The sequence below is a fragment of the Lampetra planeri genome, chromosome 17 (assembly GCF_965212315.1).
Source record: "Lampetra planeri chromosome 17, kcLamPlan1.2.h2, whole genome shotgun sequence".
In the NCBI taxonomy this organism is placed as follows: Eukaryota; Metazoa; Chordata; class Hyperoartia; order Petromyzontiformes; family Petromyzontidae; genus Lampetra; species Lampetra planeri.
Window position 1 is genome coordinate 1,535,948 of NC_136123.1, and position 20,321 is coordinate 1,556,268.

Here is a 20,321-nt window from a genome sequence, read left to right on the forward strand (position 1 = left end):
AATTTTATTCGAAACGTCTCATCGGGACCGCTGTTAAGGCAATGTCTTATTTGATGAGTAGCGACGTTTTGGGCAATGTCCCTTTTTCAGAGTGCTATATATATAGATGCCGGAACATTTTCTTCCGATGTTATATGAATAGTTATCGAATCTTAATATTTCCTTTTGTTCCTTTCTCAGTCTGCTTGTCCTGGTGAGGGTCGTGGCGGCAGCATGTTGAGTAGGGCGGTCCAGACCTCCCTTTCCCTGGCGACAGACTCCAGCTCTTCCTGGAGAATTCCCGGGCGTTCCCAGGCCAGCCGAGCGACATCGTCCCGCCAGCGTGTCCTGGACCGGCCCCGAGATCTTCGCCCAATGGGATGCGCTGCCCGGTAGAGTTCCAGGGGGAGTCTTCCGGGGGGCATCCTTACCGGGTGCCCGAACCACCTCAACTGGCTCTTCTCGATCCGGACGAGCAGCGGCTCGACTCTGAGGCTCTCCCGGATTACCGAGCTCCTTGCCCGATCACGGAGAGTGAGGCCCGGCAACCCTGCGTAGAAACCTCATTTCGGCCCCCTCTACCCAGTATCTCATCCTTTCGGTCATTACCCAAAGCTCATGACCATAGGTGAGGGTGGGAACGTAGATCGACCTGTAAACCGCGAGCTTTGGTCGAGAACTCCGCTCCCGCTTAACTACGGACGCCGCACCGATCCACCGGCCGATCTCCCGCTCCCACTTACCATCACTCGCGAAAGAGACCCCGAGGTACTTAAACTCCTCCACTAAGGGCAGCTGTGCCCCCTCACCTGGAGAGAACGATCCACCGGGTCCTAGGGTTGCCTCCATGACAGGCACCAACTGCCTTCAGGCTCCAGCTTTTCACAGCTGTTTCCACAATCGAGATCTTGAACATTGTCCACTCAAACGCAATGTCCACGACCTCCCCTGGAGTGCAGGGGAAGTTTTTCCGGAGGTGCAAGTTGAAATCTGTTTGCATTGGGTCTTCCGCCAGGTGTTTACAGAAAACCTGCACTTCGTTTGGGCCTTCCACGTCTATCTGGTCGGTGCCCCAAGTGTCGGATCCATCTTACCACCAGGTGGTGATCAGTTGACCGCTCTGCCCATCTCATCATCCGAGTGTCCAGAATATACGGCCTTAGTTCGGATGATAACGACTATAAAGTCAATCGTTGATCTTCGGCCCAAAGTGCTCTGAACTCTGATATCAAGTACACTTATGAGCATGCTTGTGTTCGAACATGGTATTTGTTATTGACATTCCGTGACTAGTGCAGAATTCCAATAACATCTCACCGTTCGGGTTCATATCAGGGGGGCATTCCTCCCAATCACGACTCTCCAGGTATCTCCATCGTTTCCCACGTGAGCATTGAATTCGCCAAGTAAGACTTGAGTCTGCAGGCTTCATAGCACTGCACCCACCATCTCCGAGAAGGTCGAATACTCTGAACTGATGTTTGGTGCATAAGCACCGACAACAGTCAGAGTTTTCCTTTCTGAGAACCCAAGTCTCATTGAGGCAACCCTCTCATCCACTGGGACAAACTCCAACTGAACCGCTCCCAGGCAGGGCCTTGTGAGTATCCCCATAGCCTCTCACCAGGGGTTACTCCGGAATAGAAGAGACCACCCCCGACGAGAAGTTTAGTTTCATTGCCAATGCTGTGTGTGGAGGTGAGATGATATCGAGTCGATATCTTTCCACCTCCTCCACCAGCTCCGGCTCCTACCCCCCCAGTGACGTGACATTCCACGTCCCGATACCTAGGTGTCCATCGCCAAGGTCCAGTCGGTCCGAGACCATCCCTCTCCCTGGCACGCTGGCATCGCTCCCCGCCCCTCACCCTTCATCTTGCTGGTGCTGGGCCCACAGGACAGCGCCACGTAGCCATTTCTTGCTGGGCCCGACCAGGTCACGTGGATCACCAGCAGCATGCCGGCATACACCACCACCCACATGCCTGGCTCCGGGGGTGTATCCCGGTATCCCTTGTCTGGGCGAAGTTCCCTGGTTTTTGTATTTTTGAACCATTCATAAAGGGATTACAATTATATGTGTATATATATTGTTTTGTACTATTTTAAGGCCACAGTGTGGTTGATGAATGTCTTTGTGCACCACTCCAACGCAGCAGCAGCAGCAGCAGCGTCGCCAAATAATCTGTTTACGGTTAACCTGGGGGTCTTTCTCTGTTTACGTCTTCAGCTGTGACAGGCTGATTCAACCCTGTGAAGAGACTGCCGCCCTCACATGAAGTTGCCTGGTCACTTTGCGCTGGTGAAGCCTGATTGCAATTCCTCATCGGTGAGTCTCTATATGTATGTATATCTGTAGTGGTTCAACTCGGAGGCAGTCATTCTTGGAGGCACTTTTATTATACACACAATCTCTCTTCACACACCCTACAGTTGCCTAGGCTACACACACCCGAGCCTACACACAACACAAGCCGTCTAACACCGATGGCGCTGACCGATACAGCCAACAACCGTATCACAGTTCAATAGCAAGCGACAACAACTGCAGCGACTAAGAGAAGAATGGTGACGACGACGACGATGGACTTGAGCAGCACGACGGGGATCCCACTCCATGTCGACAGCCCGGAGGTCCCCTAAAGGGGCCCCTCTTATACTGTCAACGTGGCCTGGCTCCGGCCACGCCCCCTTTCTAGAAGCTACCAGTGGGTTCTTGGTGTGCCCCTGCTGTGACCTTTCCCCTAGATCTCCCGCAAGTCTATCACGTGGCCTGCTGACGTCACGGCTGCCGTAAGCCGCAGATCCCCTTCCCCGCCAGAAGCCAGCGCTGTGCTGCTCCATTACTTATTCCATGCCACTACATATGCGTGTGTATGTGTACGTATGTATGTGTGTCTGTATGTGTGTGTCTGTGAAAAAAATGTGTCGGTTAGTGGGCCTTACCTGGTTAAAATAAAAAAAAATACTTTAGTTTGAGTATAACTTCACTTCGATGTTAATTACAACGATGATTGCGATGACGATGACGACCATAGGGACAGTGCTGCTGATGACGACGATGACTGATGAAGCCGCTGATGACAACGGCGACGACGCTTAACGACGGGAGATGACGAGCATGATAATGATTGTGCGGTGCATCGGGAGTTGGAACAGCATGAGTCGTCACGCCTCGTCGTGTAGCTCGTGTCCCTCGTCTCGCTGGTGTCTCTCGTGTTTCTCGTCTCCCTCACGTCGCTCGTGTCTCTTGTTTTGTCCGCAGACGACTCTCTACCCCGACAGCGCCGGCAGCGTGAGCACGGCGTGCTCGCAGAGCGGAGCTGCGAGCGTCGTTGGCGGGCGAGGAGGAGGATGCTTGTGAGATGCGCACGCCGCTGCAGCTAATTAGAACCACAGCGGGGGCAGCCAACCGGGTCCCGATGATTCACCGTTCACACTCGATGCTCGCGTGCAGAATTGTGCACGTGAAAACTGGTATTTTTAGTTTTTGTTGCTAATGAATCGGTGCCCGCCGATTCGCGGCAACCGCTCGCTCGCCCCCCCCGTCGGCGGTCAGTCACCTCCTCGTCACTGTTATCGCTACTACCCGCCACTGTTGCCGTGTCCCGTGATCTACTGTCGTCGGGTTCCTCCTCCTGCATCATGCGTGTGTCGAGGACCCGGGTCGACCAGACACTGACTCGTCATCTGTGCTGTGTTCAAGGTCAAAACCAACACACTCACTCACCCGTTCAATCAGAGATTCATCCGCCCAACCCACTCACCAACTCACAAGCCCACTCACTAACCAGCCCACAATCATCCCCCGTGTAGCCTTAACAGACTGTTGAGGCAAGTGCTGTTAGCGAGTAGCACCTATGAAGGCCGGCACAGCACACTATTATAGGGGGTGGATGGCCAACACCACGCCCCGCCGTCTTTGTCTCCTGCATGTCCGATGTTTGCACACCGTACCAGGTACTTGTTTGAGGCTGAGTCAACCTAGGAGAGGCCCAGGACCCGTTCAGATAATAGTCACTGGTGTTGGCCGTGAGCAGGAAAAGAACCTGGATCAGCGGGTTTGTAGCGCAGCGCGCTAACCGCTTCACTTCCGCTCCCCACCCCACTCACCCTCTCACTCACCCTCTCACCCGCTCACCCACCCACTCACCCTCTCACCCACCCACTCACCCTCTCACCCTCTCACCCACCCACTCACCCACCAACTCACCACAATGCAGCTCACCTCACTTCTCTCTCCGCTACTCCCCTCGCACCAATGCTCCACTTTGCAATTCCTTGCTCCCATCATCGTCTCCTTTCCCCCAAGCTCTTTATAACAACAACAATAATAACAATAACGTTGCCTGAGATAAAAAAAACGACACTCTTCATCTGTTACAACTGTGACGATAGTGCTGATTGTTGCTGGCCTCAAATGAAAGCTCAACCAAGTGGCTTATCACGTGGAAATGTAAAGCAGCCAAATACTCTGAAGACATACATCTGTATGTACGTGTGGTATTCAACACGTGTATCTGTGCATGTGTGTGTTGTGTGTCTATGTCTGTCTGTCTCTCCATCTCTCTCCGTGTGTCGTTCTGTCTGTATGTGTCTGTGCGTTGGTCTGAACATCTGCCAAGTGCATTGGACTGCCCTGTATGCCCATCTGCCCATCTAAGACAATGTATAACCCTAGTGCACTCTTCCGATTCACTAGACTCTTCAACATTTTATTTTATTTTACTAGGTCCACTGAGCTATGTAGCTCTTTTCAGAAGCGACCTTGCCACAAATGATAGCTCAACGAAGTGGCTTAGCGTGTGGCAATTTATAGCAACAGCCAAACACTCTAAGCGCGTGATATCGATGCTAAATGTGGAGGGAAAACCCGGAGGACCCGGAGAAAAATCCACGCGACCACGGGGAGAGAGAGAGAGAGAGACATGCAAACTCCAAATATACGACCTCCTGCATACCAGGCGAAGTAGCTAACATCTCCATTCACTTTCATTTGTCAGACCTCGCGTAGTGGGGGACGGTGGGGGGGGTGTGCGGCAGTCTGCCGCAGGGGGTCTAGGAAAGTCTATCGTCCTGCCCGGAGCGACGTGAAGAGTGGCACATGGTGCGGGGGTGCGGTGGTCTGCGGGGGCGACCCCCTCCCCCGCTCCCTCTGCCCCCCCCCCCCACCCTTCGAGACCGTTTCTGTCTTGAGAGGCGCTGCCAACAGCTGCTAATTACAAAGCAGGGCCCCCCCTCTGCCGAGCAATATCGCTTTAATTCTCGAAGTGTCACCCTGGACACGGAGCTAGGCTTCACATGTTCTTGCTGGTGATGCGAGCGTGTGCGTGTGTGCACGTATTGGTGGTGCGTGTGTGCGCGCGTACTGGTGATGCGTGTGTGCACGTACTGGTGGTGCGTGTGTGTGCGTGTGTGCGCGTACTGGTGATGCGTGTGTGCACGTACTGGTGGTGCGTGTGTGTGCGTGTGTGCACGTACTGGTGATGCGTGTGTGTGCGTGCGTGCACGTGCTGGTGATGCGTGTGTGTGCGTGCGTGCACGTGCTGGTGATGCGTGCGTGTGTGCACGTGCTGGTGATGCGTGTCTGCACGTACTGCTGATGCGTGTGTGTGTGTGTCTGCGTCCCCGTGTCTTGCGTGTACGCGAGGGGACCGCCGGTCGCGCAGCTGTTGGCACGCTTGCGCTACGAACCCGGCGACCCGAGTTCGATCGCCGCTCTTGGCCCGCCAACACGGGTGACGATTATCTGAACTGGTCATGGGCCTTCGCCTAGGTCGACTCGGCCTCAAATAAGTAGCTGGTGCGGTGTGTAGTGAGCAGGCGGCCGGGCGTGGTACTGGCAACCCACGCACCTCCTGTGTCGTGCCGGCCTCCATAGGTGCTACTCGCCAACAGCGCTTGCTCCTACAGTCTGTTGAGGCTATATTGGTGGGGGGTTATTGTCTTCACAGTAGCAATGTTTTCATATTGCACCGGGTACTTGTACCTCCGATATTCACGGCTGGCCGCGTGTGGTGCAATACAGGTTGAACATACATACTCATTGGAGGCTGATTCGACCTCGGGGAGGCCCAGAACCGGTTCAGATAATCTGCACTGGTGTCAGTGGCCGTGAGCGGGAATCGAACTGGTTTTCGTAGGCGGGATCGTAGCGTAATGCGCTTACTGCTGCATGCACAATGCACATGCACGTACAAACATCCCCCCCGTATAGCCTGAACAGACTGTTGGGGCAAGTGCTGATTGCAAGCACCACACGCGCACACACGCGTGCACACATGCACGCGCACGCGCCAATTTAAAGTGTGCGTCTGAAGAAGTGAAAGAATGTAGTAGTAGTAGTGGTGGTGGTGGTGTTACATATTGCGAAAGTGCAACTGGGCTGCGAGTGGCATCTCAGTTTTAAATTGAAATCACCGGGAGGCCACAGCAGGTGGCGGGCAGAGCGGGCGGCGGAGCAGGCAGCCATGGCGTGCCGTCACGTCGGGGAGAGGGCCACGAGCGTGAGAGAGGAAAGGGAGAGCGAGCGAGAGATGAGATGAAAATAGAGACGAGAAGAGGGGTGTGTGGAGGGAGGAGACAGACAGGGAGAGAGAATCTTTCGGGTAGATAATTATCCCTTTTGCGATTTTTTTTTCTTTCTTTGAATCATGCTTGCCGAGTGTGTGGATCAGTGAGTGAGTGAGTTCGTGGGTGGGTGAGCGAGTGTCTGGGTGAGTGAGTGCGTGGGTGGGTGAGCGAGTGTCTGGGTGAGTGAGTGCGTGGGTGGGTGAGCGAGTGTCTGGGTGAGTGAGTGCGTGGGTGGGTGAGCGAGTGTCTGGGTGAGTGAGTGCGTGGGTGGGTGAGCGAGTGTCTGGGTGAGTGAATGTGTGGGTGGGTCGGTGAGCGAGTGCATGGGCGGGTGAGCGAGTGCGTGGGCGGGTGAGCGAGTGTCTGGGTGAGTGAATGTGTGGGTGGGTCGGTGAGCGAGTGCATGGGCGGGTGAGCGAGTGCGTGGGCGGGTGAGCGAGTGCGTGGGCGGGTGAGTGAATGTGTGGGTGGGTGGGCGAGTCAGTGGAGTGAATTGGTGAGTGCCGCATCGTCAGTCACCGAGATTGCTACTTCCCTCTGAATTATATCTGTTTAATTGGTTAGTGGGTGGCTGGGTGAGTGAGAGGGTGCTGTGGGTGGATGAGTGAGTGGGTGAGTGATTGGGTGGGTGGGTGAGTGGCTGGTGGGTGGGTTGGTGGGTGAGTGAGCGGGTGAGTGAGTGAGTGATTGGGTGGGTGAGTGAGTGACTGGTGGGTGAGCGAGTGAGTGAGTGACTGGATGGATGAGGGGGTGAGCAGAGAGCGAGGAACGGGCCACTCCACCCCAGATGTGACAGCTGTGCCACGGCGTACCATGCGCATTACGGCTTCCGCCCCACTTGTGCGCTCATTCCATCACCAAGGCGTTGGCAGCAACAACGCCTTGGTCATCTTCTTTGCGGCTAAACCCTCCTTCACTCCATCTGCACTGAAGGTGGGGGGGGCGGGTCTTGTGCATTTTTATTTTACCACGTTCAGGCCCACTGAGCTATATTGCTCTTTTTCACAAGCGACTTGGTCACAAATGATAGCTCAACGAATTGGCTTATCACATGGAAATGTATTGCAGCCAAATACTCTAAGCACACGTTGTTTCTAAATCTGGAGGGAAAAACCGGAGGTCCCGGAGAAAAATCCACGCGATCACAGGGAGAGAGACACGCGAACTCCAAATATACAGCAGCAGGCGTCGGGATCAGGATCGAACCCACGACCTCCTGTACACCAGGCGAGGGAGTTAACATCTTGCCACTACTGCACCCCAAACCGTTCCGGTTACTTTACGATGGGGGGGGCAAGTAATTGTCTCGCTCTGTGGATGATGATGAAGAGTGAGATGATAGGAGGAGGGGTGAGGCGAGTCAAGAGAGAGGAGAGATTGTGAAGCCGTGCAATGTTTTCTTGACGGGTAATCTCAATCTATACCCGTGAGTGAATTCGTCCTCTTGCGATGAATTTAATCCCTGCTGAGAGTTTGAGTCATTGGGAGCAGCGGGAGGTGGGGGGTGAGAAGGAGAGAAGGGAGAACACTTTCTGTGATAGGATTTAAAGGTTTTTCTTTCTTTGGGTTCGTGTTTCTCTTCGCTGCGGTTCATGTAATTATTCCAGTTTAATTTGCAGTTGATGTGGCATTTTAACGATTAATTAGGAAGATACATTTTTTGTTGCACAGCGAGAGCGAGGCAGGAGGCTCGGCTTGTGCGATCGATCGCAGTGCGTCCGACTAAACCATTGAGTTGTATTGCATGGACACAATTGCTCTCATGTGGTTTGTCTACTGTGTACCTCTGCGTATCTCTATGGGCCTCCTTGGGTATCTGTGTGTCTCTGGGTTTGCTATACAGACCATAGTATGGGTTGTGTGGCCACAACTGTGTCTTTTACAAAGGAGATGCGCGCATCATCCTGCTGACCATGTCCTGATTGTGCAGTTGATGGTCACACCAGCAGTGTCTTCGAGGACGAGGAATGTCGAAGCCAGGAGGAGGTGCAACGACGTTTTATTCTCGAACGAGGAGTTCATCTGGAGGGGCCCGCGGTGTTCCACTCCGTTGGCCGATGGCAGCAGCAGCAGCAGCGGTAGCAGCAGCCTTCCTCCTGTCCTGGGTGAGCCTCTGGGATGATGACAGTGGCAGCAGCAGCAGCGTGATCCCAGCAAGGGGGGTGGGGGTCTGAGTCTGCAACGACGTATCCATGTTGAGGTCTCGGTTGTCATTAGCCTGTGATGACCAGTTGTGCAATATTTGAGATTTACTGTCCCTTCAACAGCCCGTCATAAACAGGGGAATGGTCAGTAAGCGAAAACACTGGGCTCTGAGACCCCCCTACTATATACACTACACTATACACTACACTACTATACACTACACTATACACTGCACTACATTATACACTACACTATACACTACATTATACACTACACTATACACTACTATACACTACACTACTATACACTACTATACTCTACACTATACACTACTATACACTACACATTGGGCTCTGTGGAGGCCTGTCGTTAAGCGATTAGTCGTGAACAGGGGTGCTCGTTAAGAGGCCTTCTGTTGTCCACAATTTGTCGCACAACCCATTTGAAAAATAAATAATTGCCCATAGCCCGAATTTGGGCCGGAATGTTTACGATTGCCTGGGCCGACTTTTAGTCCCAGGCGGTCACCCATGCAAGACGCCTACCTAGTGTCAATCATCAGCAGCATTATTTGGGCAGGAACCCCCCATCTTCTGATCCTCCGTCTGAGTGCGCGTGGCACGGCCGGGCGCGTTGGCGGCTGATCTGGTCATGGGCGCTTTGACGCTGGAGCGACGACGCACGTTGTGTGGTTTTGATTTTTCTCCGCGTGTGTTTAGTTCGCTGTGTTCCCCCCCCCCCACTGCCCGGTGCTTCACCTCCGATTAGCGCAGTGGGCTACGCACGGCGGTGCGAAAGCATGCTAACGCACACATACACGCGCTCACATTGGTGAAGTAAATTGTGAAGTTTTTATTTATTATTACAAAAGAGTGAAGAGACAAGTGGATAAATGTAAATACATGACAGGGCCTGCACGATTCACCCGAAGGGTGAGCCCGACGGTCTGTACACAATGTACAAGGCGTGAGGATCGCACGCACGCACGCACGCGCGAGAGAGACGGAGAGTGAGTGGTGCGCACGAGAATCAATTGACGAAATCGACACTTGTCTTCTCCGAAGGACCTCCCGAAGAATGTTCCCTTTGTTGGGGGGCGGCGGCGGGGGGGGGGTGGCGATGGGGGTTAGGGGGGGCCGCGTCACATTCGTTTGCTCGATTTGTACGGACGTTAAACTTTTTTTGCGCTGCACGTAGCCCACCGGGTTAATTGGACGTGCGGCGTTTCGACCATTTGCCCGCTCACTCTCCCGGCCCCACCCTGCCCACCTGCCAAAAAAGTTATCGTTAATATATTTTGTCATAAAATTAATGAACGAAGATTACTTTTGACAAGTCCTGCAAAGAGAAGGGGGTTGAGGAGAGGAACGGATTCTGCCAACGATCGCCGTCGGCGAAGGGAATTTCAGACGAGGGCGACAGGAATCGGAATAAGTCCGACGTTTTGCTCCACGCGCATTGGCACCTTCTCCAGAGCAACCCGGCAACGGTGGCGAGATGTTAACTTCCTCGCCTGGTATACAGGAAGTCGTGGTTCGATCCCAACCCTGACGCCTGCTGCATATTTGGAGTTTGCGTGTTCTCTCGCTTTCCCGTGGTCGCGTGGATTTCCCTACGGTTTTTTCCCTCCGCATTTAGAATTAACATCACACGTTTTAAGAGTATTTGTCTGCTATAAATGTACACGTGATGACAGGCAACTTCGTTGCGCTCTCATTTACGATAGCCAGGGTCGCTTTTGTAAAAGAGCCGCATAGCTCAGTGGGCCTTTACCTGGTAAAAAAAAAAATGTTTTAATAGATTCAGTTCCCCCTCCGGATATGCGAGACTGTGACGCCGAACGACAACCCGCAGCGTCGTCGTGAGCCGACCGTTACAGGTGGTCATCGAATCGCCATGACCTGTGTGACCCCCCCCGGTGAAAACCGTCGATCCGTTTCATCTCTCGCCACCGATCATCGCGCCCGAGCACCCACACGCAAGTTGGGAAACTCCGTTGTATGCCGCTCCCCGCCACCACCACCACCACCTTGCGTTCACGTGGCCCTTCAGAGGGCTGCGAAAGCGCCCGCCGAGATTGAGAGATTCAAAAGAATACCGTCGATGGTAGGAGCCACAACAACGAGCCGGACACACAAGCTGGCTCTTAGCTCAGGAGCGCCTCTATGCACCGCAGTGTTTGGGTCGCAGAGGGCTTCATGCTTTGTTTTGATACACAGAGGAAAGGTTCGGCTCTGAAATTGCCTGCTCACGCTCCTCCCGGAGGAAGCGGCCCTCTGCTAGTGGGCCACCCCTTCCGGAGAGGGTGCGTGCGTCGACTCGTGTATGCTGGCAAGACGTCTTAGGAGAGACGACGGGAGTTGCCCACACTTTACCCCCCAGCGCATGCGACCTGCTGATCCGTCGACTAACTGCTAATTCGACGTGGTTACTTTATACATTTTGAGTTCCGCTGCGAGGTTTGTGCAGCCGCTGTGCGTCATGTTTTAATTTTTCGTTTTACACACGTGTGAGATTAGTTAATTCGCATAACGGCGGTCTGTTACAGGAAACATTTTCTGGACGACGATGTCCTTCGAGGTTTACACGAGCGGGGGGCGAGTTTTATATTTTTCAAATGAGGATTTCGAAAGATTCAGTTTTAACTTTTTTTTCAAATGACAATATGGGATCTCTGTTGAGAATACAGCGGCTCGTCTCACGCGACGTCACAATTGGGACACGTCACGGGGCCAACAAAACGCGACGTCGCTTTTGGCAGGACGCTCACCAGAAGTGAATGTCCTGCCAATGTTGTCCATAATCAAGGGGCGTTTCATTTTGGGTTAGACGGTGTAAATATTAAAGTGTCGTTTTGTTTACATGCTTAAACCTTGCTCATTGGCTGTGTCGGGTGGTGGCGGGTTTCACGACAAAAAAACCTCCCTTTAGTATGGATTTCCTGTGATTGTCATCCTTTCGGGTAAATCGTAAAAAGTAACAACAATGAGAAAAAACATCGGCCAGGCGTGTTGCGGCCCCGTAAGTCCCTCCTGGAATTACGACGATCCATTGAATTGTGATCGTCCGGAAATGTGTTTTTTTTACGTTTCAGCCAATCGCGACAACCAACGCAATGGTGACAATTCACGGAGGTGACACTTCAGACGATTGTGTCAATTCAACGGAAATGCGAAAACTTAATAATTCACCAAATGTGACACATGATACGATTGCGTGAATTCACCGGCAACGTGACGATTCATCCAATCTTGACACATCACAGAACATGGCACGCTTCGTCCAATCGGTGACAATTCATCAGAAAGTTTACAGTGTATTGCTTGCGATGGTCCATGGTAACGCGACGATGCGTCCCAAATCGTGGCAATTCGCGCGCACGTGACGATCCCGTACGAATCTCGTAGGGTCGTGAAAGTTCCGTCGTGAAATCAATGCAAACGATGCGATGTGCGACGATTAAATCTTCCAGCAGGTGTTACTCCCAAGTAGCTGGATGGGGCGCGGCTCGACCTTTTGGAGCACCAGGGTAAGTGATCTCTGCATGAGGCTCACCAATGATGTCCTCAATGATTATTCAACTCCGGCCACAATAATTCTGCGTGACAAGGATCCAATGTCAACGAAACTTGAGTATCGAGCAAAGCCGCCTTGCCAGTCGAGACTGGACTGTCGAGAAAGCTGGCCACATCGATGGGAAGGGTTGTGTACATTTAAAAAATAATCCCAGCGCTAAATATTCTCGTCCTCTAGTTTTTCCCGGCTAATTAAATACACGGGACGCAATAACGAACGCGTTGGGTGCGAGACCTTTGGGAAGTTGAGTCAATGTGTGCGCAATGGGGTTTTCCTTGCGTCGTGTTTCCTTCCGTTTGCATTTACATCACAAATATTGCAACGTCTATCAGTCCATTACAATTGACTGGAGAGCACCAAAACGTAGTAGTAGTAGTAAATAATAATACCATTGATAACAATAATACAAAAAAAAGGAAAATACTGTGCAAAAGCCATTCTTATGGTACATTTCACATTGGTGAATCTACAACATCCCCATCCAGCACCGGGGGCTCATTGTTGCCCTCTTAAGGAGAGCAGTTACAAGAGCTTTTAAGCGATTTATTTGTCTTATATTTGTACCGTGTCTGCATATTTATAGATATACACACACACACGCGCGCGCACATGCTTATTAAACTTCGCATGCTCCGCTATGTTATCCTGATTTATTTTCTTCGTGTCTGCGTCGTTACCCCCTCATCGCCCCCCACACAGCAGCTGCGTAGGACTTTAAAGACGTCTTTAAAACTTAAGATGCGACATCCAAATCTCGCAAGCTGCTCTTGTAGCTTCAAACGACCAAGGCTGTGCGGTGTTTGTGGTGCCCCCCCGGCTTTGCCCCCGAGTAGCCCCTGAAAAGTTGCCATTGACTTTCAAGTGACACTCCAATCATGCCACTGCAGTGACTTTGCCATACCTTGTCGCTGCAGTGGGCGCTATTAACCACCTCGCCTGCTATACAGAAAATCGTGGGTTCCATCCCGACTCTGACGATGCCTGTATATTGGGAGTTTGCAAGTCGTGGGTTCGATGCCGACCCTGACGATGCCTTAATATTTTGAGTTTCCGTATCTGTCCCCGTGGTCACGTGGTTTTTTATCCGGGTTTTCCCTCCCAAATTTAGAATCAACTTCACGCGTTTCGAGTGTTTGGCTGCGATAAATCGACACGCAATAAGCCACGCACAAACTCCAAATACTATATACAGCAGGCGTCAGGGTCGGGATTGATCCCACGGCCTCCTGTATAGCAGGAGAGGTAGTTAACATCTCGCGTGGTGATTTGGGCCCCTGCCTTCATGAGAGGTCATCGAGGGCCCATTGTGAGCTGAAGGCCCAAGGCGTTGAGGGGGTTTGGGAGGCCACACGGGACCAACTGTGTCAAGGTGGTGAGGATGTGTTCCGGTGATGTGCCAAGATGATAATGTGTTGAAGCGTCCGTGCGAGTGTACGCTGCGTGTGTCGGAGTGTGTGGAGAGCGGCTGTGTAGTGGTCAGCACGCGATGCTGCGAACCCGGCGACCCAAGTTAGATTCCCGCTCAATGACAGTGGAGATTATTTGTATCGGGACTCGCCTAGGTCGACTTAGCCTCAAATGAGTACCTGGTTCGATGTGTAAACATCGCTACTCGGGAGACAGGCGGTCTGGCGTGGTGCTGGCGACCCACCCCTATAGTGTGCCGTCCCGACTTTCGAAGATGCTCGCTAACAGAACTTACCCCAAAAGTCTGTTAAGGCTATATGGGGGATCTTTGTGTACCAAGTGCATGCCAAGTTGGCACGGTGGCGAGCATCTGCCAGCCATCTCAGTCGAACCCATGGCACCTTGAGGCTCTTCCGTGACCTGCGAGCAGTGAGCCTTCGACACGTCACGCGATAAGCCTCGGGGTGCACCTAACCTGGCACAAGCGCTGCGGTGACGTTGCCGCCACTTGCGTGGCTGTTATGGTTCTACAGTGCTCGATACGTGTGCACGTGTCTGTGTGTACTGTGTGTAAAACGCTGCTTATCGGATGAGGTCGGTGCGTGCGTGTGTGTGTGTGAGACGCGGCTCATCGGACGATGAGGTTGGTGAGTGTGTACTGCGCGTGTGTGTGACGCGGCTCATCGTGTGATGAGGTTGGACGGCGTGCAGGCCTGGCAGCACTGCTTCCCGTAGAACGGGTGGCTGCACACGGCGTGGCGCGGCACGAGCGAGCACCACGTGTAGTGGTCCTGGCACACCGGCACTTCGCCTGCTCACACACAAAGACAAAAGATCAGTGTAGCCTCGACAGACTGTTGGGGGCAAGTGCTGTCAGCGAGTAGCACCCACGAAGGCCGGCAATGGCGAAACGAACAGGCGTAGTAGCCAGCACCACGCCCGGACGCCTTTGTCTCCCCGGTGCTCATGTTTTCTACACACGGCACCAGGTACTCGTTTTGAGGCTGAGGCTGGGGGTCGAGCTCGAATCCGCTGGGCTCGTAGCACAGCACGCTTCACACAATTACAAAGATCCCCCATATATCATTAAAAAACTTGGGGCAAGTGCCGATCGCGAGTAGCACCCATAGAACCTCCGATGAGCGCGGTTGGCTACGTACGGTGAGAAAGAAGTTGAACATACGTACGTGTGAAGGCCGAAACGGCGAAACGAACGGCCGAAATGGTCATCACACGCGCCTGGGACCGCCTTCGTCAGCAGCCGTGGGGCTGCGGTGCTGTGCGGTGTGGCGCTGCGGGTCAACCTGACTCACCCGCGTGTCCTGGGCAGGCCTGGCTGTTGCAGGCCCGCGTGGTGGCCGGCTTGTGGTGGGGCTGGCACCCCACGGCGGGCTTGCCCTGCGCCAGGCAGCGCACCGAGCGCGTCTGCTCGCCGCCGCCGCACGTGGCCGCGCACTGCTCCCCGTCGACGTGGCCGCAGCACAACGGGGAAGAAAAACCACGCGCACGCATGGGACACCTCCCAACACCCCACGACGCTCTGCGACGCGCTGGTGCGCAGGTGTCACAGGGAGTTTGACTGCTCGAATGAGCCACTGAGGCGTTAAATATATTGAATAGGCGACGTTTTGGGGCAATGACAAATCATATATTCATTATATTTTTTATTTTAAGGCCACGCAGTGTTATTGACGAATTTGAGTTGTTGAGACGCCACCACCATCATCACCTCCACCATCTCCACTTCATCCTTCATCTCCACCCCATCCACTACCTCCACCCCCTCCTCCGCCAGTGGGTGGGGTGGGGTGGCACGTGTCCCCCCATTGATCCGATCGAAATCCCTAATTTCGATCGGATCATCGGGGTTTATTAGTAATAAATCGGCATTTTGCAACTCCAACTACTGTCCCTGTGTAGCATATTATTACGTGCCAGGGACTCTATGAGATGATAGGACAATAGTCTGAGTCCATAATTGGCAATAAGTAACGGCAAAGCAGTTAAAAGTGACTCAGAATTGTGCGCAGTTGCGACACAGTACACGACTTTCCTGAAGGCATTCACCTTCAGCGAGCGCGATGCCGATCACACAACGCGGTTCGAATTCGACCCTCGATCGATGGCTGCGCCATCGCCGCACACGCGTCGAATCAAAAGCAAAGTCCTTACTAACAACTATCGTTATTCATGGCTGGAGGGGTTGCCCCCCCCTACCTGAAAATCCTGGCTCCGCCTTTGCCTCCACCTCCACCCCCTCCTCCACCCCCTCCTCCACCCCCTCCACCACCACCTCCTCCACCCCCTCCTCCACCACCTCCTCCACCACCTCCTCCACCACCCCCTCCACCCACTCCGAGGCTCACGGAGCGTCCCGCGGTAACCCACCTGCGTCCAGGGTGCCGCGTACCACCCCGACAGCGCGTTGCTGATGAGCGAGCGGCGGGTGGGACCCGGAGCCGCTCCGCCCCCCGGCAGCGGCGGTTGCTGCGCGGCCCCGGGGGGGCACGGCACGGCACCGCCCCCGCCGGGGTTGGTGGCGCACGGCCGCGTGAGCGCCACGCTCGGCTTGGCCACACGGTGGCAGCGGCGCTCGGGGAGCTCCCGGATGCGGCCGGAGGAGGAGCTCTTCCTGCCGCAGCGCAGCTCACGCGACTGCGCCGCCTCCACGCCGCACGACGCCGAGCACTGGGGGTGGAGGGGGAAGGGGGGAGGGGGAAGGGGGAGGGGGGAGGTGGGAGGTGAGGAAGGGGGAGGTGGGGGAAGGGGGAAGGGGGAGGGGTGAGAGTAACAGGAATAGGTTTTACCCTTTTTGGCAATAAAACTAGTGTTAAGATAATATGGTTTTTCCCCTTTTTTTTCTGGCAACAAAACTGATTTTTTTTCAAGGAGTCATGTGTGCATTAATCACAATACTTGTGGTGAAAATGTAAACAAAAACACACTGATAATATATGCATTGATAATTAGTTTTTTACCCTTCTATCTGGCAACAAAATTGACACCTTTTTTTACGAGGAGTCATGTTTGCATAGACCACAATACCTGCAGTCATAATGCAGTTTTGTTGGCAGATAAAAGGGTAAAAAAACAATTATCAGATTTTTTACTGGCAAATGAGGTACCAATGGAATATATGCATTGTCCTTGAAACTGATTGGTCCACACCAGACGGCTTTCTTTTGAGCCTCGTCTCAATTGGTGCTAGACGAGAAGACGCCAAAGGGCGTACAGCTCAAAGACAACACACTATCAAAAAAAGGGGAAAACCCCTAGTATTATATTTTGGTACTGGCAAAGGAGGTCTAATGATGGTGTTAAGATGTTCAAACACCGAACTGAAACCTTGCGCAAGGAATCATGTCCTGCATTAACCACGCACGGTACTTGTGTTGAACATGCAAACAAACACATGCTCCGGTTGTATTTGGCATTGTCTTTGAAACAGACTGCCCTCTACGCCAGAGACAGCCTTCTTTAGGGCCTGGTCTCAACCAAAAGGCGACCAGCACAAAGAGGTCCCATGTTGAGAATAACATTGGTGGCGGTGGTCGTGGCATTGGGCCCAGCAGCGGTGTCCTGGCACTACCGTGGGGTGGCGAGATGTTAACTTCCTCGCCTGGTACGCAGGAGGTCTGGATTCGACCCCAGCCCTGACGCCTGCTGTATATTTGCAGTTTGCGTGCCTCTCACTCTGACCGTGGTCGTGGGCATTTTTCTCCGGGTCCTCCGGTTTTTCCCTCCGCATTTTAGAATCGTCGTGCGTTTAGAGAGTACTTGTCTGCTGATATAAATTCGCACGCGATGAAAAGACACTTCGTTGAGCTATAATTTGTGATAGCCAAGTCGCTGCTGAAAAAAAAGCTACATCGCGAAGTGGGCTTTACCTGGTAAAATGAAAATTTGTTCTAGTTTGGAGTGGGTGGGGCTTCCAAAGTAGTGGGCGGGACTAGGAGAGTAGTGGGCGGGGCTACCTGCGAGGTGGGTGGCTGCTATAAATGAATGTCCACACGGTAACGATTCGGCCACGAGGAGGCTCGTGAAGGACGCTACTGGGCAGTTGGAGGCAGTCGCCCTCCAGCAACAACGGAGGGCAGAGGAGCGACGCTCACAAAAACGAGCGGAATACCGGGTGGCTAAAATACAGCAAGTTGGCACAGTAAGGGGCACAGCTGGTGCATCTCCCGGTTATCTCAGTCAGCCGACCTACGACACCTGCAGGATCTGTCCCGAGACCTCCTATCAGCGAGCCTTCGACACTTAACGTGGCCTCAAAGTGCACCTGGCCTGGCACAGGCGCCGTGGTGACGTCACCGTCACTTAGTGGCCCAATGGCGGGGGTATTGGTATTGGGTACGGCCACTTCGAGCTATCATCTGCGATGGCCCAGGTCGCTTCTGAAAACAAACAAAAAAAGTAGCGATCCATAGCTCAGTTGGGCCTGAACTGGTGAAACTAAACACTTAGTCGCAGCTTCGAATGGGCATTACCTCGGACCACGCGGACAGCACCCACTGCAGGTGCTGGGGGCTCTTGCAGCGCTTGTGCAGGGAGCACTTCTCCTTGCGTGCGGGCCGCGCGAGGCCACGGCAGCGCGCGTTGGGCACGGAGCGCGACTCCCCGCCGGCACCCTCGGCGCGGCACCACAGCTCCCGCGTCCTCACGCCTCGCCCGCACGTCTTGGAGCACTGGGGGAGGAGGGAGAGGAGGAGACTTTTGACTTTTAAACAACTTTTCTTGCCGCCAGCAGCAACAGCACTGGAGGCGATTTCGATTCGAAATACTACAGTTCACCAGCAAACAAATGCAAATAATCGCTACAAATCCACGCGCTGTGACGGAGGAGGGTTCGTGGGTTGAGAGGGGGTGGACGGAGGGGATGGGTGGAGGAGGTGGATGGAGGTGGGGGTAGGGAGAGGTGGTGGAGGGGGTGAGAGGTGGTGGGTGGGTGGGTGGGGGGGTGTTGGTGGCTGGTGGAGGGGTAACGGTGGTGGTGGGGGGGGTGCCAATGTGAAACTTTGGAACCCCACCTGCGACCAGGCACCCGGGACCCAGGCTGGGGGGCAGTCGGCCGCGTTGCACGGGCGGCTCCGGGCCGGCGCGAGGGCCTCGGGGCACGCCGAGGGGGGCAGGGCGGCGAGGCGGCCCCCCGCGACCCGCTGGGTGCACGACACGGGGCGGCTCTGCTCGCCGAGCCCCCCACACGAGCGCGAGCACGGCGCCCAGTCGCCCGCCTGCCAGCTGCGAGCACGCGCGCGCACAAAGACAAAGATCACCCGTGTAGCCTTCAGCGGACTGTTGGGGCAAGTGCTGCGAGCGAGTACTAAGCACCCTATGAAGGTCGTCACGGCACGCGAATAGGGGTGGTTGGTCAGTTCCACGCGCGGCCGCCTTTGTCTCCCCAGTGGCGATGTTTACACTCCGCACCAGGTACTCATTTGAGGCTGAGTCGTGGTGCCCGCAGCGCCCCAGACAACAGGGGCGGGGTTCGACTCCTGGCTCTGTGCGGTGTTTGCTCGCCGCTGTGCGTCGGCTCTGCCGCGCAGTGACACACGACACAGAGCAGAGTCCACGTGGAACACACGATGCCTCTGTGTGCTCGGTTGTGTCTTGGCATGTCTCTCTGTCTGTCTGTCTGTTTATACGTCTGTTGGTAAACCTCGCTGCCTGCCTGCCCGCCTGCCTGTTTCTGAGTCGGTCTGTCTCTCGGCCTGTCTGTATGCTGCTGAGACACTGTTTGACTCTCTCTCTCTCCGTCTGTGTGTGTTTATGTGTTCATCTCCGATTATCACGGTTGGCTACGTACGGTGCAAAAAAAGTTCAACATACATCTGTGTATGTACGTGTGTTATTCAACACATGTATCTGTGTGTTTGTGTGTTGTGTGTCTATGTCTGTATGTCCATGTGTATTGGTCTGTCCGCGTGTGTCGTTCTGTCTGTATGAGTCTGTGCGTTGGTCTGAACATCTGCCAAGTGCATTGGACTGCCCTGTATGACCGTCTGCCCATCTAAGACAATGTATAACCCTAGTGCGCTCTTCCAATTCACTAGCCAATTCAACATTTTATTTTATTTTACTAGGAAAGGTCCACTGAGCTATGTAGCTCTTTTCAGAAGCGACCTTGCCACAGATGATAGCTCAACGAAGTGGCTTAGCGTGTGGCAATATATAGAAACAGCCAAACACTCAAAGTGCATGATGTCGATGCTAAATGTGGAGGGAAAACCCGGAGGATCCCGGAGAAAAATCCACGCGACCACGGGGAGAGAGAGAGACACGCAGACTCCGAATATACAGCAGGCGTCGGGCAGGGGTCGGAATCTAACCCACGATCCTCCTGCATACCAGGCGAGGTAATTAACATCGAGCACACCTTCTTGGTTTTTTCGGTAAAGTCACGTGGATGGGAAATAATAAAAATTAAACAAAAAAAACAAAAAATTTGTTATTGTTTATTATTATTATTATAATTTTTTTACTTTATTTTATTATGTTTTATTTTTATTATTTTATTATTTCCCTTCCACGTGACTTCACCGACAGAACCAAGAAGATGAATCCCTGCAGTCACGAAAGCTTTAAATCGAAACAAAAATCTCGCACACCGTGGTATCTCCATTCCGAAAGCTCCATCAGCT

The 20,321-nt window shown here is 53.5% G+C and overlaps 1 protein-coding gene across 1 annotated transcript in view; it reads right to left on the minus strand.

Annotated features, from left to right (window-relative positions):
- Positions 1-9,798: 9,798 nt before the first annotated feature.
- LOC144723249 (A disintegrin and metalloproteinase with thrombospondin motifs 16-like) overlaps positions 9,799-20,321 on the minus strand; it is a 59,890-nt gene continuing 49,367 nt past the window's right edge. Inside the window, exons 18-22 of the mRNA XM_078601834.1 lie at positions 18,711-18,921; positions 18,171-18,368; positions 16,069-16,368; positions 14,994-15,135; positions 9,799-14,491 (exon numbers count right to left, since the gene is read on the minus strand). Of these exons, the coding sequence (XP_078457960.1) occupies positions 14,361-14,491; positions 14,994-15,135; positions 16,069-16,368; positions 18,171-18,368; positions 18,711-18,921 (982 nt within the window). The 3' untranslated portion in view covers positions 9,799-14,360. The remainder of the gene's footprint in view (positions 14,492-14,993; positions 15,136-16,068; positions 16,369-18,170; positions 18,369-18,710; positions 18,922-20,321) is intronic.